At 45.6% G+C, this 14,093-nt stretch overlaps 1 protein-coding gene and 1 pseudogene across 4 annotated transcripts in view; one reads left to right on the plus strand and one right to left on the minus strand.

Moving 5' to 3' along the window:
* Polr3d (RNA polymerase III subunit D) overlaps positions 1–5,132 on the plus strand; it is a 5,928-nt gene extending 796 nt beyond the window's left edge. For 2 of the 4 annotated variants that reach the window (XM_019207617.2, XM_019207616.1), the window contains 7 exons: positions 796–839; positions 1,862–2,013; positions 2,156–2,280; positions 2,461–2,629; positions 3,465–3,733; positions 4,060–4,212; positions 4,367–5,132. In XM_019207617.2, coding sequence (XP_019063162.1) covers positions 796–839; positions 1,862–2,013; positions 2,156–2,280; positions 2,461–2,629; positions 3,465–3,733; positions 4,060–4,212; positions 4,367–4,489 — 1,035 coding nt within the window. In that variant the 3' untranslated portion in view covers positions 4,490–5,132. The remainder of the gene's footprint in view (positions 1–795; positions 840–1,861; positions 2,014–2,155; positions 2,281–2,460; positions 2,630–3,464; positions 3,734–4,059; positions 4,213–4,366) is intronic. The other 2 variants (XM_010624277.2, XM_010624271.2) reach the window with 2 other exon arrangements.
* Positions 5,133–12,848: 7,716 nt separating this feature from the next.
* Positions 12,849–13,484, minus strand: LOC104862989 (annotated as a pseudogene).
* Positions 13,485–14,093: the final 609 nt, after the last annotated feature.

Genomic DNA, 14,093 nt, shown 5'->3' on the forward strand with positions numbered 1-14,093 from the left:
TTGGTGGGGGTGGCTTGAGGCAGGGTCTCTTTTTGTAGTTCAGGCTGGCCTTGAACTGGCAGAGATCCTCCTACCGCAGCTCCCAAGTTCTCAGATTACAGGTGTAGGCCACCATGCACACCTTATTTGCTTTTATTGAATGTTTTAGATACGTTTTGAAGCTCCATGGAAAAGGCTGGTTTTAACTTCACTTGTGAATTTGAGGGTTTAGAATTCATGGTTAAGAGTGTGCAGACTTCTAAGAGTGTGGAATGAATCCTAGGCATGAATGACATTAGAGGGTCTGTGCCCTCTCCCATAAATGTACACGTAAGGGGGAAGGTAGAATGAAAGATGTAGAGTGGCCAGCTTTTTAAAGACTTCCCTTGGCCTCAAAAGATTCAGGTGACAGTCTGTGTTATCCCTTAGTACTGCCCAATCTTACCTATCTTCCCTAGTTAAACCTACCTGCTAGAACTGTTTCCCTGAGATACTGACTGGTTTGTCTCCTGTAGCATTTTGAAGAGAAGGTGAGATTAGAACAGCTCCTTTGCTTTGGGATCTGGGAGTCTCTCCTGTCAGAGAGCAGAGCTGAGGCTGCTAGTTAAAATGGTTTGGGGTACCCTGTCTCTGTAAAACTCCGCTGCCTCTGTGTCATGATAGTCCTTCTCAGGCACATAACCTGTGTCTGTAAAACTGACAGCAGTCTGGAATGTGCAGAAGAGAGCTATGGTGATGTCTGTTGGGAGTTTTTGTTTTCCTGTGTACTTTAGGATCAGAAATACCTAATCAATGACTCCTATATTTTACTTTCAGAAAACCTTCACCCCAAATATCATCAGTCGGAAGATCAAGGAAGAGTAAGTAGCTAGGTCTGCTGATAGTTGCCCCTTATTTACTGACTTTGGGACTTTGAGGAAGTAACTACTTGTGTGGCTCAGAAATTCGAATTTGTGCTCTTGTTCTTTTCTCTCCTGATTTTCAGCCCTGACTCCCAGATAATTGTGATGTGCAAGCTTTAAAAAACACTAATGCTGGGACTGGGGATTTAGCGCCGTGGTTCTGCCTCCTGCCTCACAAGTGCAAGGTCCTGTGTTCAATCCGTGGTACCAAAACAAAACAAAACAAACAGTAATGCTTGAGGATCCATCCACTAGATAGCATTCTGCTGTTGTAACAAATACATGAGATAATCAGTTTATTAACTAGAAAAGATTTGTTTGGGCTCACAGTTTTGGAACATTTGGTCCATAAATGATTGGCTTTTGGGACTACAGCAGAGTAGCACATCATGGCAGAGAGTATGTGGTAGAGTGAAGCTGCTCATCTATGTCATGGACTAGGTACAGAAGAAGAGGGCTCCACTGTCCCCTTCAAGGGCATACCCCATGCCTGGAAGACCTTCTCCAAGGCCCTGCCTCAAGGTTTCTACCACCTCCTAGTAGTGCCAAGCTGGAAATTTAAGCCTGTGACACACGGGCCTTTGGAAGATGCTTAAGATCAGAGCGCAGCAGTCCATCTTTAGAAACTCATTTACCTATGTTTTCACAGTGCAATGGGTTGAAAGCCATTATTTTAAATAAAGATGGCTCATGTTTTCCCTTACATTCCTGAATGTGAACGTTCCAGCCTTCCTGCTTTGAGGCAATGAAAAGAAAAATCTGTAGTTTTGGACACGCAGGTAAAGGTAAAGCAAACTAAAGGGTACTTGCCGCATCAAGGAAATGGGAAAAGTGGCAGACCTAGGATTGATTTCGCTTGTCATGGTGTACTCATTGGCTTCTGAATCCTGCTTGGTAAAACGAAGTGGGGTGAGAGAATTGGGCTAGTTTTCTGAGGCACAGGGACAAAGTGGCTGCCCCTCATCTGTTTTCTTTTCCAGGCCTAAGGAAGAGGTAAACGTGAAGAAGGAGAAGCGAGAGCGGGATAGAGACCGCCAGCGGGAGGGGCATGGACGAGGCCGGGGCCGCCTGGAAGTGATCCAGTCCCACTCTATCTTTGAGCAAGGCCCTGCGGAGATGATGAAGAAAAAAGGTACAAGCAAGGGATCCCTGGTGGATTGCAGTTCAGACAGCTTGAGAGGACAAGAGGGACGAAGTTCCCCTGCTCCCAGTTTTGTTGCCCTTGCTGTTACTCTCTTCCTTATTTCTCCTTAGTAAATGGTGATTTCTCACAGGGAACTGGGATACGACAGTGGATGTGTCAGACATTGGACCCTCTCATATCATCAACATCAAAAAGGAGAAGAGGGAGACAGATGAAGAAACCAAGCAGATCCTGCGTATGCTGGAGAAGGATGATGTAGGTGCCAGGAGGTGGGGGGCTTACTTGTAGGTACAGAAGAGAGGGCTTCTGGAGAACTGGGTTGGGTGCCCTAGATTCCTGGTGAGCAGCTGGCCCTTACGACTGGAAGAGGACCGAGGTGGGCTGGTCCAGGCACTTGTGCTGGCAGGCTGTGTGACCATGACTGTTGTCTGGCAGTTCATTGATGACCCTGGACTCAGGAATGACACGCGAAACATGCCTGTACAGCTACCACTGGCTCACTCGGGGTGGCTTTTTAAGGAAGAGAGTGAAGAGCCGGATGTTAAGCCTTGGCTGGCTGGTTCCAAGGAGGAAGACATGGAGATAAACATACCTGCTGTGAAAGGTATTTTGTGTTCGTTAATGCCTACCCCTTTCCGTGGCTGCTTCGGGAAACGGTCAGTGTGAACTTCTGAGATTGCTGCTCACAAGCAGATTCCCTCCCATTCCAGCTCTAAAATACAGGAGCTGCATAAAGACTTGCACCCCCCATCCTAATTCCTTGAGAGACAATGTCTCACTATGTAGCCTAGGCTGGCCTTGGAACTCATGGCAGTCCTCCTGCCTCAGCTTCCAAGTGCTGGGATTACAGGCATGCGCCACCATGCCTGGTCAGGTGTCCTATCTTTATTTTCATCCCCCAAATACTGAGGATTGAATCCAAGGCCTTTGCACTGAGCTATATCTCCAGGCCTTTTTAATATGGTAGACAATGTCTCACTATGTAGCCTAGGCTGGCCTTGGAACTCATGGCAGTCCTCCTGCCTCAGCTTCCAAGTGCTGGGATTACAGGCATGCGCCACCATGCCTGGTCAGGTGTCCTATCTTTATTTTCATCCCCCAAATACTGAGGATTGAATCCAAGGCCTTTGCACTGAGCTATATCTCCAGGCCTTTTTAATATGGTACAGGGTCTTGCAGAGTCACTAAGTTGCCCAAGCTCATTTTGAGCTTGGGCTCCTCCTGCCTCAGCCTCCTAGGATGTTAGGATTACAGGCATGTGCCGCCACACCCAGCTTGATGTCTCATTTTAGAGGAATCACATACCATTGGAATATGCTATCTCTTGCCCCTGTCCAGCTTCCTGGCTGAATAACAGAGATAAATTGGGATGAAGGGCAGGGAACAAAGAGTTGGCATAGAGGATGGTGAGTTGATGTCTTTCCTTTGTTTCACCCGAGCAGTGAAAGAGGAGCCTCGAGATGAGGAGGAGGAGGCCAAGATGAAGGCTCCTCCCAGGGCAGCTAGGAAGACCCCAGGCCTCCCAAAGGACGTGTCTGTGGCAGAGCTGCTCCGGGAGCTGAGCCTCACGAAGGATGAGGAGCTGCTCTTCCTCCAGCTGCCGGACACCCTTCCTGGCCAGCCGCCCACTCAGGACATCAAGCCTGTCAAGACAGAGGTGCAGGGCGAGGATGGACAGATGGTGCTCATAAAGCAGGAGAAAGACCGGGTATGTCCAGGAGCAAGTTCCAGGAAAACTCAGGGCAGGGCACCAGGAGCAGAGGCTGACCCGTAGAGGGACGTGGGGGAGTGTGCCCAAGCTGAGATGAGACTGTGGGCTTTTGTTCTTAGCACTAGAGTGAGTCTTGGGCCTTGCACTTCCAGCCAGTTGTTTGTGTGTGTGTGTTTGCTTTGTGAAACCCTTGTACCGTCACTCTTTGGGAAGCTCATTCTGACTTCTGCTGTCCATGACTCTCTCTGGAAGGTAGAGTGGGCTTCATTCTTAAAAAAAGAATGAACTCACACAGTTTCCATCCCCTGCTTCTTTCCCCCCAGGAAGCCAGGCTGGCAGAGAACTGTTGCACCTTGGCTGACCTGACCGAGGGCCAAGTTGGCAAGCTGCTCATCCGCAAGTCAGGGAAGGTACAGCTCCTCCTGGGAAAGGTGACTCTGGATGTGACCATGGGAACCACTTGTTCCTTCCTACAGGTGTGAGCTGGGGGCTGGAGCGAGGCGGTGGGCAGGGCTGGGAAGGGGCCGATGCTAAGGAAGGTGGGGCAGTTCTTGGGCACATCTCATCAGAGGCATGGGACTGAGGCTGGGCACGGTGTGGTTGTCATTGCTGTCTCTTGTCCATCGGCAGGAGCTGGTGTCTGTGGGCCTTGGAGACAGTAGGACAGGGGACATGACAGTCCTGGGACACGTGAAGCACAAACTTGTCTGTTCCCCCGATTTTGAATCCCTCTTGGATCACAAACACCGGTAAAATGAGCAGATGGAGGAGGATGGCGACTGTGCCCACGGCTGCCGCCTGCTCCAGACATTTTGTTCTCACATCCATGTGACCCAGAAGGGGCCTGTGGAGACCACCCACTCCAGCCTTCGGCAGCCATCGTCTCAGTTTGCCCCCACTGGCGCCCACGCAGCTCCCTCCCTCGGCAGCTGTGAACTGCACAGTGACCTTCCCATAGCAGGGATACAGATGGCGTGTTCTTGCTGCTGGGGACCTGCCCCTGCTATTTATTTTTGTATGTATGTCTTAATCTCCTCAGTTGAGTGCATCTTCCCAAGGCAGCTTCCACAGGCTCCTTGTCTTGGGGGGCCCTCAGGCTGCAGAGGTGGGAACGACTTGGCTTGTGTTCTCTCTTTCCTCTGCAGAGGCAGGCAGGAGAGAGAGAAGGGTGGAATCTAAGACAAAAGCACTCAGCCCCAGCTCATTGGTTCCTTGTTCTCAGCCCTTGGACAAACTCCCTAATTTTTCTGAACATCTTATTCCTCATCTGACAGCAATGGGGATAACACCTACCTCACAGAGTTGGTGTGAGGATCAAGTGGAATATTGTGGATGGAACTCTTTGCATAGGCCAGATATATTCCAGTAGGCTCTCAATAAACAGTTTTCTCTTTGCTTTGCCTGAGTCTATTTCAAACAAAATGGATGCTTGCTGGGTGTGGTGGTGCAAGCCTGTAATCCCAGAGTTTGGGAGGCAGAAGCAGGAGGATCACTGAATTCGAAGCCAGCCTGAGCTATATAATAGACTTTGTCTAAAAAAAAAACACCTTTTAAGACTCAAATGTCTAGAAGCCATGCATGGTCGCAGATGCCTGTAATCTCAGCACTATGGGAGCCTGAGGCAGAAGGATCGCTAGTTCAAGACCAGCCTTGAGCCGGGGATTTAGCTCAGTGGTTCCAGTGCCTGCCTTGCAAGTGCAAGGTCCTGAGTTTAAAGACCAGCCTGGGCAGCTTAGTAACTTATATAACCATCTCAAAAAAAGAAGGGCTGTGGATATAGCTCCATGTGAAAGTCCTGAATTTAATCCCCACTACTGAGCAGCAAGAAGACTAGCTGCTCACACTCCCACTTTGGTCATTACTGTCTTGTCCGCACCCTGCGCCTAGTGCTCCAAATGGTCAGGTCCACTGTTCTATGCCTTTTTGTCTCCCTGTTACTCTGAGTCACATGCTTCCCGTGGGATGTACTGGCCATAGATTCCACTGGAAGAAGTCAGAGACCCCTCTCCTCACCTGCAAAAGCCTTTGAGTGATGTGGCCAGTACTCTGCATCCCCACCTGGCAACAAGTAGCCAGTACATTTCTGGCTTCCATTAAAATACTTCGTGGAGAAAACCTGTGGCCACTCTTCAGACATTATCACTACCTTTCAGTCAGTGATAAAAGAACAAACCTTTGGTAAAGTAGATATTTTTGTTTAAGAGAGGATCTTGATATGTTATTTAGGCTGGTGTTGAATTAATAGTGATCCCCTTGCTCAGCCTCCCAAGTACCGGGATTATAGGCAGTCGTGCTCCACCATGCCCTGCTAAGGTAAAATAAGACTAAATTGAGAGATTGACACTTGCCAGGTGACCTCTTATTTTGAAAGCTTTGCTGGATGTGATAGTATACACCTGTCATCCCAGCTACTCAGGAGGCTGAAGCAGAAGGACTCCTAATTTGAGTTCAGCTCAGGCAACTTAGACCTTGTCTCAGAATTTTAAAAAAGGGCCAAAGGTGTAGCTCACTACTCCCTGGATTCAATCCCCAGTACTGCATCATGCATAAGTAAGCGAAAGCTTTGTGTTTGAAAGCCCTTCTTGTCCTCTATCCTAGCATCACCAGGTCCACCACTCAGCATGGATCCCAGTCCCTGGTGCCAGGCTCACTATGGAGATTACAAGGCTGTGATCTCACTTTCCTGACCAGCTCATCCCACTCTAGTCACTGGAGGAGCAGCTTCCTGTCCTCTTGTTGATGCCAAGACATGGGGGTTAGAGCAAAGCCTCACCAGCAGTGTTGGGTGGTGGTTCCCACACTAATAGTGCCGCTCCTGCTACTGCATCTTCATATGATGCTGTGCAACAGAGATGAAGCCCAGATCCTGTGATCAGTGCCTCTCTGACTGCGAGGTGGGCCCAGAGCTTCCAGATATGGCTACCTTTAGTCTCACTTTCCTTTGTGCTCCTTCAACCTGCCGTCTGGCCACCTTGGCCAGGGTTTTTTCTGCAGAGCCCCACCACATTGTTTTTGGAGCAAAAAAATCTTGTGTTAGCTGTATTGGGTGGTGTCCTGGTGTTTTCTCATTAGAGAGGACTTGGGAGTAAGAGCCATGGAAATCTTGTGTGATACAGCTCTGGGCTTCAGCCCTTTGTTCTGTCAAGTAGCCAGTATGCTGCCTGTGGGTCTCCATTGTAATTTTCTCTGTCCCGTTCTTTGTTTTTCAGAAATATCCTTCTGCTCTTTTGGGGTTAGCCCAATAGCCTTGTGTTAGATGTTGGGTATTTCCCAATCTTTAGTTCTTTGAGTCTTTGGGAAAGCCTGAGGCCTTCTGTTCATGTCACCATCTCAGATGTCTTGGGGAGCAAGCCTCGTACTCATAGCAAATAAAGTCCTTACTGCCTCGCTCACAAATTATGTCTCATCAATAAAAGTGGAAAAAAGATGAGGCAAATCTGCTTTTTTTGGCTGAGTCACAAGCATACATTTTACCAACAAATATGTGCAAATAATGGAGGAGAAAAGCTCAAAGTCAAATTCATATGTGGGTGCAAATAGATGCAAATGTATTACTACCTGCATCTGTGTATATACATTTTGTTAGAAACAGAACGACAGACTTGTTCATTTCTTTACATGAGTAACAGTGTGGGCTTTAGAGTCAGACGGGTTTGGTTCCAACTCCCATCAGTAACTTTGAGAAGAAAACATCCTCCCTAGGCCCAGATTTATTTTCCATAAGAATAATACAATAGTAGCTTTTACAAAAGTAATGTTACTTGTAGAATGAACGTGAAGTGTTTATCAGTTGTTGTATTTGTCCTTGTAACAGAATATGATCACAAACAGAAAAGTAGAACAACAGTGACTTAAGCTACAAAGATGTTTCCCCTGTAGCAAAGTCTGCCGATAGAGGGTTCCAGAATCAAGTGGCAGGCAGAATGTCAGGATTCTCTTGTATCTGTTTGCCTCTGTCTTGTAAAATGGCTGCCGTAGCTGTCAGCAGCATTTCTGCAGGTGACAGTGTACAAAGCTGTATTAATCCATTTTCTTTTGCTTGCAGTTTGGGATGCCCAAGGGCACGATGCCAGCATCTGCTAGCTCTAGTGAGGGCCTTCTGGTTATATCACAAAATGGTGATGGCGTGAGGAGAGATCACATGGCGTATGAGAAGCCAGAGAAGGGTAGAGGCCAGGCTGGCTCTTAGGAGAACTACACGAGAGCAACATTAATCCATTTTGAGGGTGATGACCCTAAGAATCTAACCACCTCTCATTAGGCCCTGCCTTGTAGAGGTTCCACCAACTTTTAGTGCCACCCCACTGGGAGCCAAGTCCCCAGCATATGAACCCTTGGGTGACAACATCAAACTCCTGCAAAACCTGTAGCAGTAAGGATGGGCAGCCATAACGGAGCTTTCTCCTCACTATTCTTTTTTTTTTTTTTTTGGTTTTTTGAGACAGGGTCTCACTATGTAGTTCAGACTGCCCTGGAAGTCACTGTGTAGCCCAGGTTGGTCTCGAACTCACAGCGATCCTCCTGCCTCAGCCTCCCGAGTGCTGGGATTACAGGCGTGCATACCATGCCCGGCACCCCTCACTATTCTTAAGGAGAAACAGCCTTCAGAAGCCCAGCTGACCTGCCAGAGTCTCTGTAGACCTGGGTAGCACAGCAGGTATGAGGCCAGCACTGGCAGAGTGGGGACACTGACAGGTTACCCCTGGCCCTGCACTCACTGGCCTGTGAGATGGGGTCTTGTTAGTAGGAGAACTGGAGTGGCCCTTAGATGATCCATAACAGCGGCTGACATAATTTTAAAAGTACTGTAAAATCATAAAGTACATCTGAATGGAATTGTTTTTTCTTTTTTTGTGGTGCAGGGTTTGAACCAGGACTTTGTGCATGCTAGGCAAACACTCTACCACTGAGCCACATCCCCAGCCCTGGGTGGCACTTTTAAATGCTCAGTCACTATTTATAAATAAAACAATTTCAACATTTTAGTCCACATGCTTCAGACACCAAATTTTTGTATGTTACAGATAATGATATAAGTTGTCTACTGTTTTTTTTCATGAGTTCATCTCTTTCAAAAATACATGGAAAGGGCTGGGGATTTAGCTCAGTGTTGCTGTCACCTGCCTTGCAAGTGTGAGGTCCTGAGTTCAACCCCTGGTACCCCCCCAAAAAAAAACCAACAAAAAGAACAATACATGAAATCAGGATGCTGGCGCATGCCTGGATTCCCAGCACTTAGGAGACCGAAAGTGAGAGGACACAGTTCTTCCACGTTACTGAGCACCTCGTGCCAGATATTTGTGCATTAGCTGAAGGATTAAGTGACCATCTTTTCATTCTTTCAGACCATATGATCCAATTGAATTGAGCCCTCAATGCTTCTTCTAAAGGAAAAAGAGGCTTGTTTCTTACATGCAGTGCACAGGTATTTGGGACCAAACAGGGCAACATAGCAAGACCCTGACTCTTTAAAAAATAAAACTTAAAAAAGAAGGTGGAGGGCAGCTGGGTGGTGGAAAAGCATTCGCAGTATGTAGGACAGGTGCCCTTTAAGGAGGGAACCAGTGGGAGCAGCAGGAGCAAGGTGGGCTGTTCTGGGCTAGGGACCCAGAGACTGCTTTTTGCAGAAAGGGTGAGAGAGGGAGTAGCAGGAGACAAGGGCCTTCAGTTTTGGGCCACTATGAGGACTTTGGCTTCATTTGACTTGTGGTACTGAGAATAGAACCTAGGGCCTTCACATTGAGCTACATCCCCAGCCCTTTGCTTTACTTTTTATTTTGAGACAAAGTTTCATTCCGTTTCCCAGGCTGAGCATGAATTTACCTTCTCAATCTTTCTGCCTCAGCCTCCCAAAGTTCTAGGATGCTTCTTAAATAGGGGGCCGAGTCGCACTCCCCAGGCTTAGGTTTCAGAAGATCGCTGATTGAGCTGCTGTGTTGAGGGAAGGGCAGAGCAAGTCTACCAATTTGGGGCTAATACCGTCAGCCGTGCAACAGATGGAGTGGCAAGGGTGAGGGTGGTAAAAATGGAGGTGTGGGGAAGTAGTAAAATATTTATTTTATTTAAGATGTTTATTTTGAAAGATGAGCCAGCATGATTGCTAATGAATTCAATGTAGGTGTGAGAGAAGAATCAAAGTCAATTCACAGCTCAATACCCAGAGCACCCAACCCTCTTCCCCACTAAAAGCTTTGCCAACTGGACATGTTGGTGTGTACCTGATCCCAGCTACTCAAGAAGCTGAGGAAGGAGGATCTCTTGAGCCTGGGAGTCCAGAGTAGCCTGGGAAACAGTGAAATTATCTAAAATAAATAAATAAATAAAAGCTTTGTAAAGCCAAATTCTATGACATTTTGGAGACTTTTGATAGATTATGCCCTTGAAAATGTTTGTACCTATCCACATGCCCAACAGTAGTGCATTTGCGTTGTGTGTGTGTGTGTATGGTTGCTATTGTTCCAAGAGTTTATATTTTAGGATTTATTGAAAGAAATAAAGTTATATTTAAAAAATAGAGTAATCTCATAAACTGAAAGCCAGGAACAAAAAGAACAAGTTAGTATTTTTACCTGAGAGGCAGATCTAATTAGCTGTAGAATTGACTTTCTGTTTCCTACTTTTTGTTAAACAAAAGTTATTTTTCCTATTTCTAATGCATAAAAAAGCACTGAGGGCTGGCCCGGGGGTTTAGCTCAGAGGTTCTGCCCCCTGCCTTGCAAGTGCAAGGTCCTGAGTTCGTTCTCTGGTACCAGAAAAACAAAAAGCAGTAAGCGCTAAATGTGTTGTTCATGTACAAAGTTTCATTCCTCTAATGGGGATTAAGAATCATCAAAAGCTTCTACAGTTTCCTTTCTTTTAATATCAAGTTGTAGATACTTGTACTTTTTACATAACTTTAAGAATTTTACACTTATGGCCTGAATTTTTAAAATCTGGGCCTATTTTAGTGAAGTTTTATTAATTCTTAGTGAGAATGTCCAAAGCATCTGAACTGGCATCCCAACAACTGAAAGGGGCCAGACAGGAAGAGCTTCTCTGCTCTGACCATCTGCAGCCTCAGCCAGTCAAAAGGCACCATCCCCGAGGCAGCTAGCAACTTAGGCTACAGCCTAATCCCTACCCACTGGACCTGATGCAAAGCAGGTGGAATCTGAATGGTTCATAAATTACAGACTCACAGCAAAAGTTATAAACTTTCACTTTACAATTCCCAAAGCTCTAAATTTATTCACTCTTGACACTTGATTTCTTTCAATTTTATACTGTTAAATCTACTAAACTAAAAACTTTCATTCTTAATTACTTGAGCAAAATAGGACAGTGGTTAACGTTTTCATTCTGTGCATGATTGCTTGCATTCAATTCTGATTTGCATAGGTAATAAGAAAGCTTGAGTCAGTTTTTCTCAAACTCCCAAACTTATGTTCTGACTTGAAATCCTGAGTACACACTTGTGATGATTTCTCTACACCTTTTTTTTTAATCATTGGTAACCACAAATTTCATGTGGACATCCATTTCTAATTTTTTAAAAATAAGAAATTAAAATGTAACACCTATTATAGGTGTTTAAAGATTCAAGTAGCCTAATGAAATCTCTAATTAAGTTAATTATATGAGCTATTAGATTCAATAGGACTCTATTGTTAAGTTCTAGTTATTTGAACATCTGTCAACCTCTGAGCAGATCAGTATTCCAACCAAAGTAAACTGTTGCTGCACCCTAACTTAGAATAGAAAAGAAAAAAAACCCTACCATTTCTTGATTGTACTGGGAATTAGTAGCCCTCCACGGAAGCATTTCATGGGACAACACCTGGCTCCAATGTCACTTTTACAAGGACCCCAGCCCTAAAAATCTTTGCCGAGTTGCAAGGCACCATGATGTCACCTGCCCAGGAGAATAGCAGTCAACACACTTTCTTTAAGCCCAGGGTGCAGCTTGAGTTACAGCCTGGTTACATTATCCCAAGTCCTAGTAGGAAAAGTAGTGTGGCCAGAAATGACCATATTCTAATAAGAAACCTTAACTGGGGCTGACTGTGCTGTCCAGTCATCATCCCAGACACAAAACAATACACAGAAGCCAACAAACTTGAGCTAGAGTCATGCTAAGAGACAGTTAAAGACACTGATGTAATGCAGACTGTAGAGGTGTCCTACATTAGTGACTGCCATTTTTCGTCTCCACTAGAACGTCGATATCCTGAGTTTTACCAGCATTTTCTTTCCAAAATAACTTATGGGACATAAAAACATACACTGAATCAACAGAAGCAATGGTACATAAAGTCTGGAAGTAAAAATTGTAAACAAAAACAAAAACAACAGAATGTATTTAAGCAAAATAAAGCTTAAGGGATGGGGATGTAGCTCAGTGGTATAGTCCTTGCCTGGCAAGCACAAGATCAATCCCCAGTACCAAAAAGAATTAAAGGTTAAAAACCTTACACTTTCAAGTTTTCTTAAACTCTTGTTCTGAGAGATGGCATTGAGTTGATATATTTTTCTAATAATTTATTTGATTAGAGCCAGGCATGGTGCTGCATGCCTGTAATTCCACCCAGCACTAGGAAGGCTGAGGCAGGGGGATCACTGAGAGTTCAAGGACAGCCTGGGCTACCTAGTGAGTTCTAGTCTGAACTACATAGCAATTTTTTTTTTTTTTTGGTTAGGATTAAATACCAAAATGTTACTTCACCGTATTTTTTTTTCCACAATAAATTTTTGCCTTTAAAAGTCATGGCCCAACCGGGCATGGTGGTGGACACCTGTAATCCCAGCACTCCGGAGGCTGAGGCAGGAGGATGCCGGTGAGTTCCAGACCAGCCTGGGGTACATAGTGAGCTCTAGGGCAGTCTCAACTACATAGTGAGACCCTGTCTAAAAAAAAAAGAAAAAAGAAAAGAGAAAGAAAAAGAAAAATAACCTCCAATGAATCTTTTTCCTTCTTTCTTTTTTTCTTTGGTACTGGGAATCGAACTCTCAAGCTTGCCAGGGCAGGTGCTGTGCCCCTGAGCTATATCCCTGGCCCTGGATCTTTGAATAATGGAAAAGACAACATTCAGCCATGAAAATCTGAGTGGGGTAGGTGGTTATACCTTTTACTAATTCAAGCCACAGCTCTGAAGTCTAGAAAGGATGAGGAGTACTGTCCTGTGGAATAAGAATTTGTTGTATTTTCAGTGCTAACGGGCTGCATGTTGTCTGCAAGGTTGTGTGTGTGCTCAAGAAACAAATCTTTCAGTACAGTTAATTCCTTTGTCAGCTATTTAATTTTTGCTTCCAACCATTCTCTCTCTTCTGTGAGCCGATTCACTCTTTGCAGTGTGTCTTGTGCTTTCTGCTTGCTTTTTTTTTTTTTTGTTACTGGGAATCCGACTCAGGGCCTTGTGCTTGCCAGGCAGGCGCTGTGCCACTGAGCTACATCCCCGGCCCTCTGCTTGCTTTTCAGCAGGCTCTTTTTCACAGCCATGTCATCCCTCTCTCTGCGTTGAGGGTATGGTCACTATTTCAGTCCATGGGTGAACTCTTTTTTGTTCTGCTTGCTTGGATGCACAGCTTTGCCTCCTCCCACAGGGTCAGCGGGCACCAGCTGAGGAACCTGCCCCAGGCCTTTGGCATGTGCCTGAGCATGAATAACACTTACTCTGTTCACTCCTGGAGTAATTTTGCTGCACTATCTTGCTCATTTGGGCACTCTCCCTTGCCAACCCAGGTCAGGTAGAAATGAGAGCAAGGTGATCAATCGCTTTCACACGTGTACCTGTGTCTCCAGCCCACCCACCCCTAGGTGGCCTCCACTCCCAGCGGCCCCAGGCCCGACCCAACTCAGGCCTCTCAGCCTTCCAGCTCAACAGTGCCTTTGTAATTGGGCTTCACTTTTTTTTAACTATACAAACAAACAAACAAAAAGTACTTAGTTAGAGAGACCTGTCCTATGCTGACCCAATGCTCTGGACAGCAGGAGGATTGCCATGAGTTTGAGGCCAACCTGGACTATATAGTGAGACCTTGTCTCAAAAAAAAAAAGACAGCATAACTATCAAGTATGAATGTTGCTAAATATATGTTCAAGATTCAGTGATTACATTTCTTTTCTTTTTTTTTAAATATATAGCTTGAAGCTAATCACAGGTTTATTGGTACAATCTAGGTATACAATACAATTACATTCATCATTGGGATTCTGTACCTTTACATAATAGGTCTTGATTCTCATTTTTTCCCCTTGTCCCTGCCCTCCCTTCACCCCCTCCTCCCCTCCCCATTTACAAACACTTTATTTCCATTTTTTCAGTTTCTCATATTTTTTTCCTCTCCCTTATTACCTTTCCCCCACCCTTCCCACTTTCCC

This window comes from Fukomys damarensis, unplaced genomic scaffold (genome assembly GCF_012274545.1).
Source record: "Fukomys damarensis isolate Sample0158 unplaced genomic scaffold, DMR_v1.0_HiC HiC_scaffold_18, whole genome shotgun sequence".
NCBI classification, from domain to species: Eukaryota; Metazoa; Chordata; class Mammalia; order Rodentia; family Bathyergidae; genus Fukomys; species Fukomys damarensis.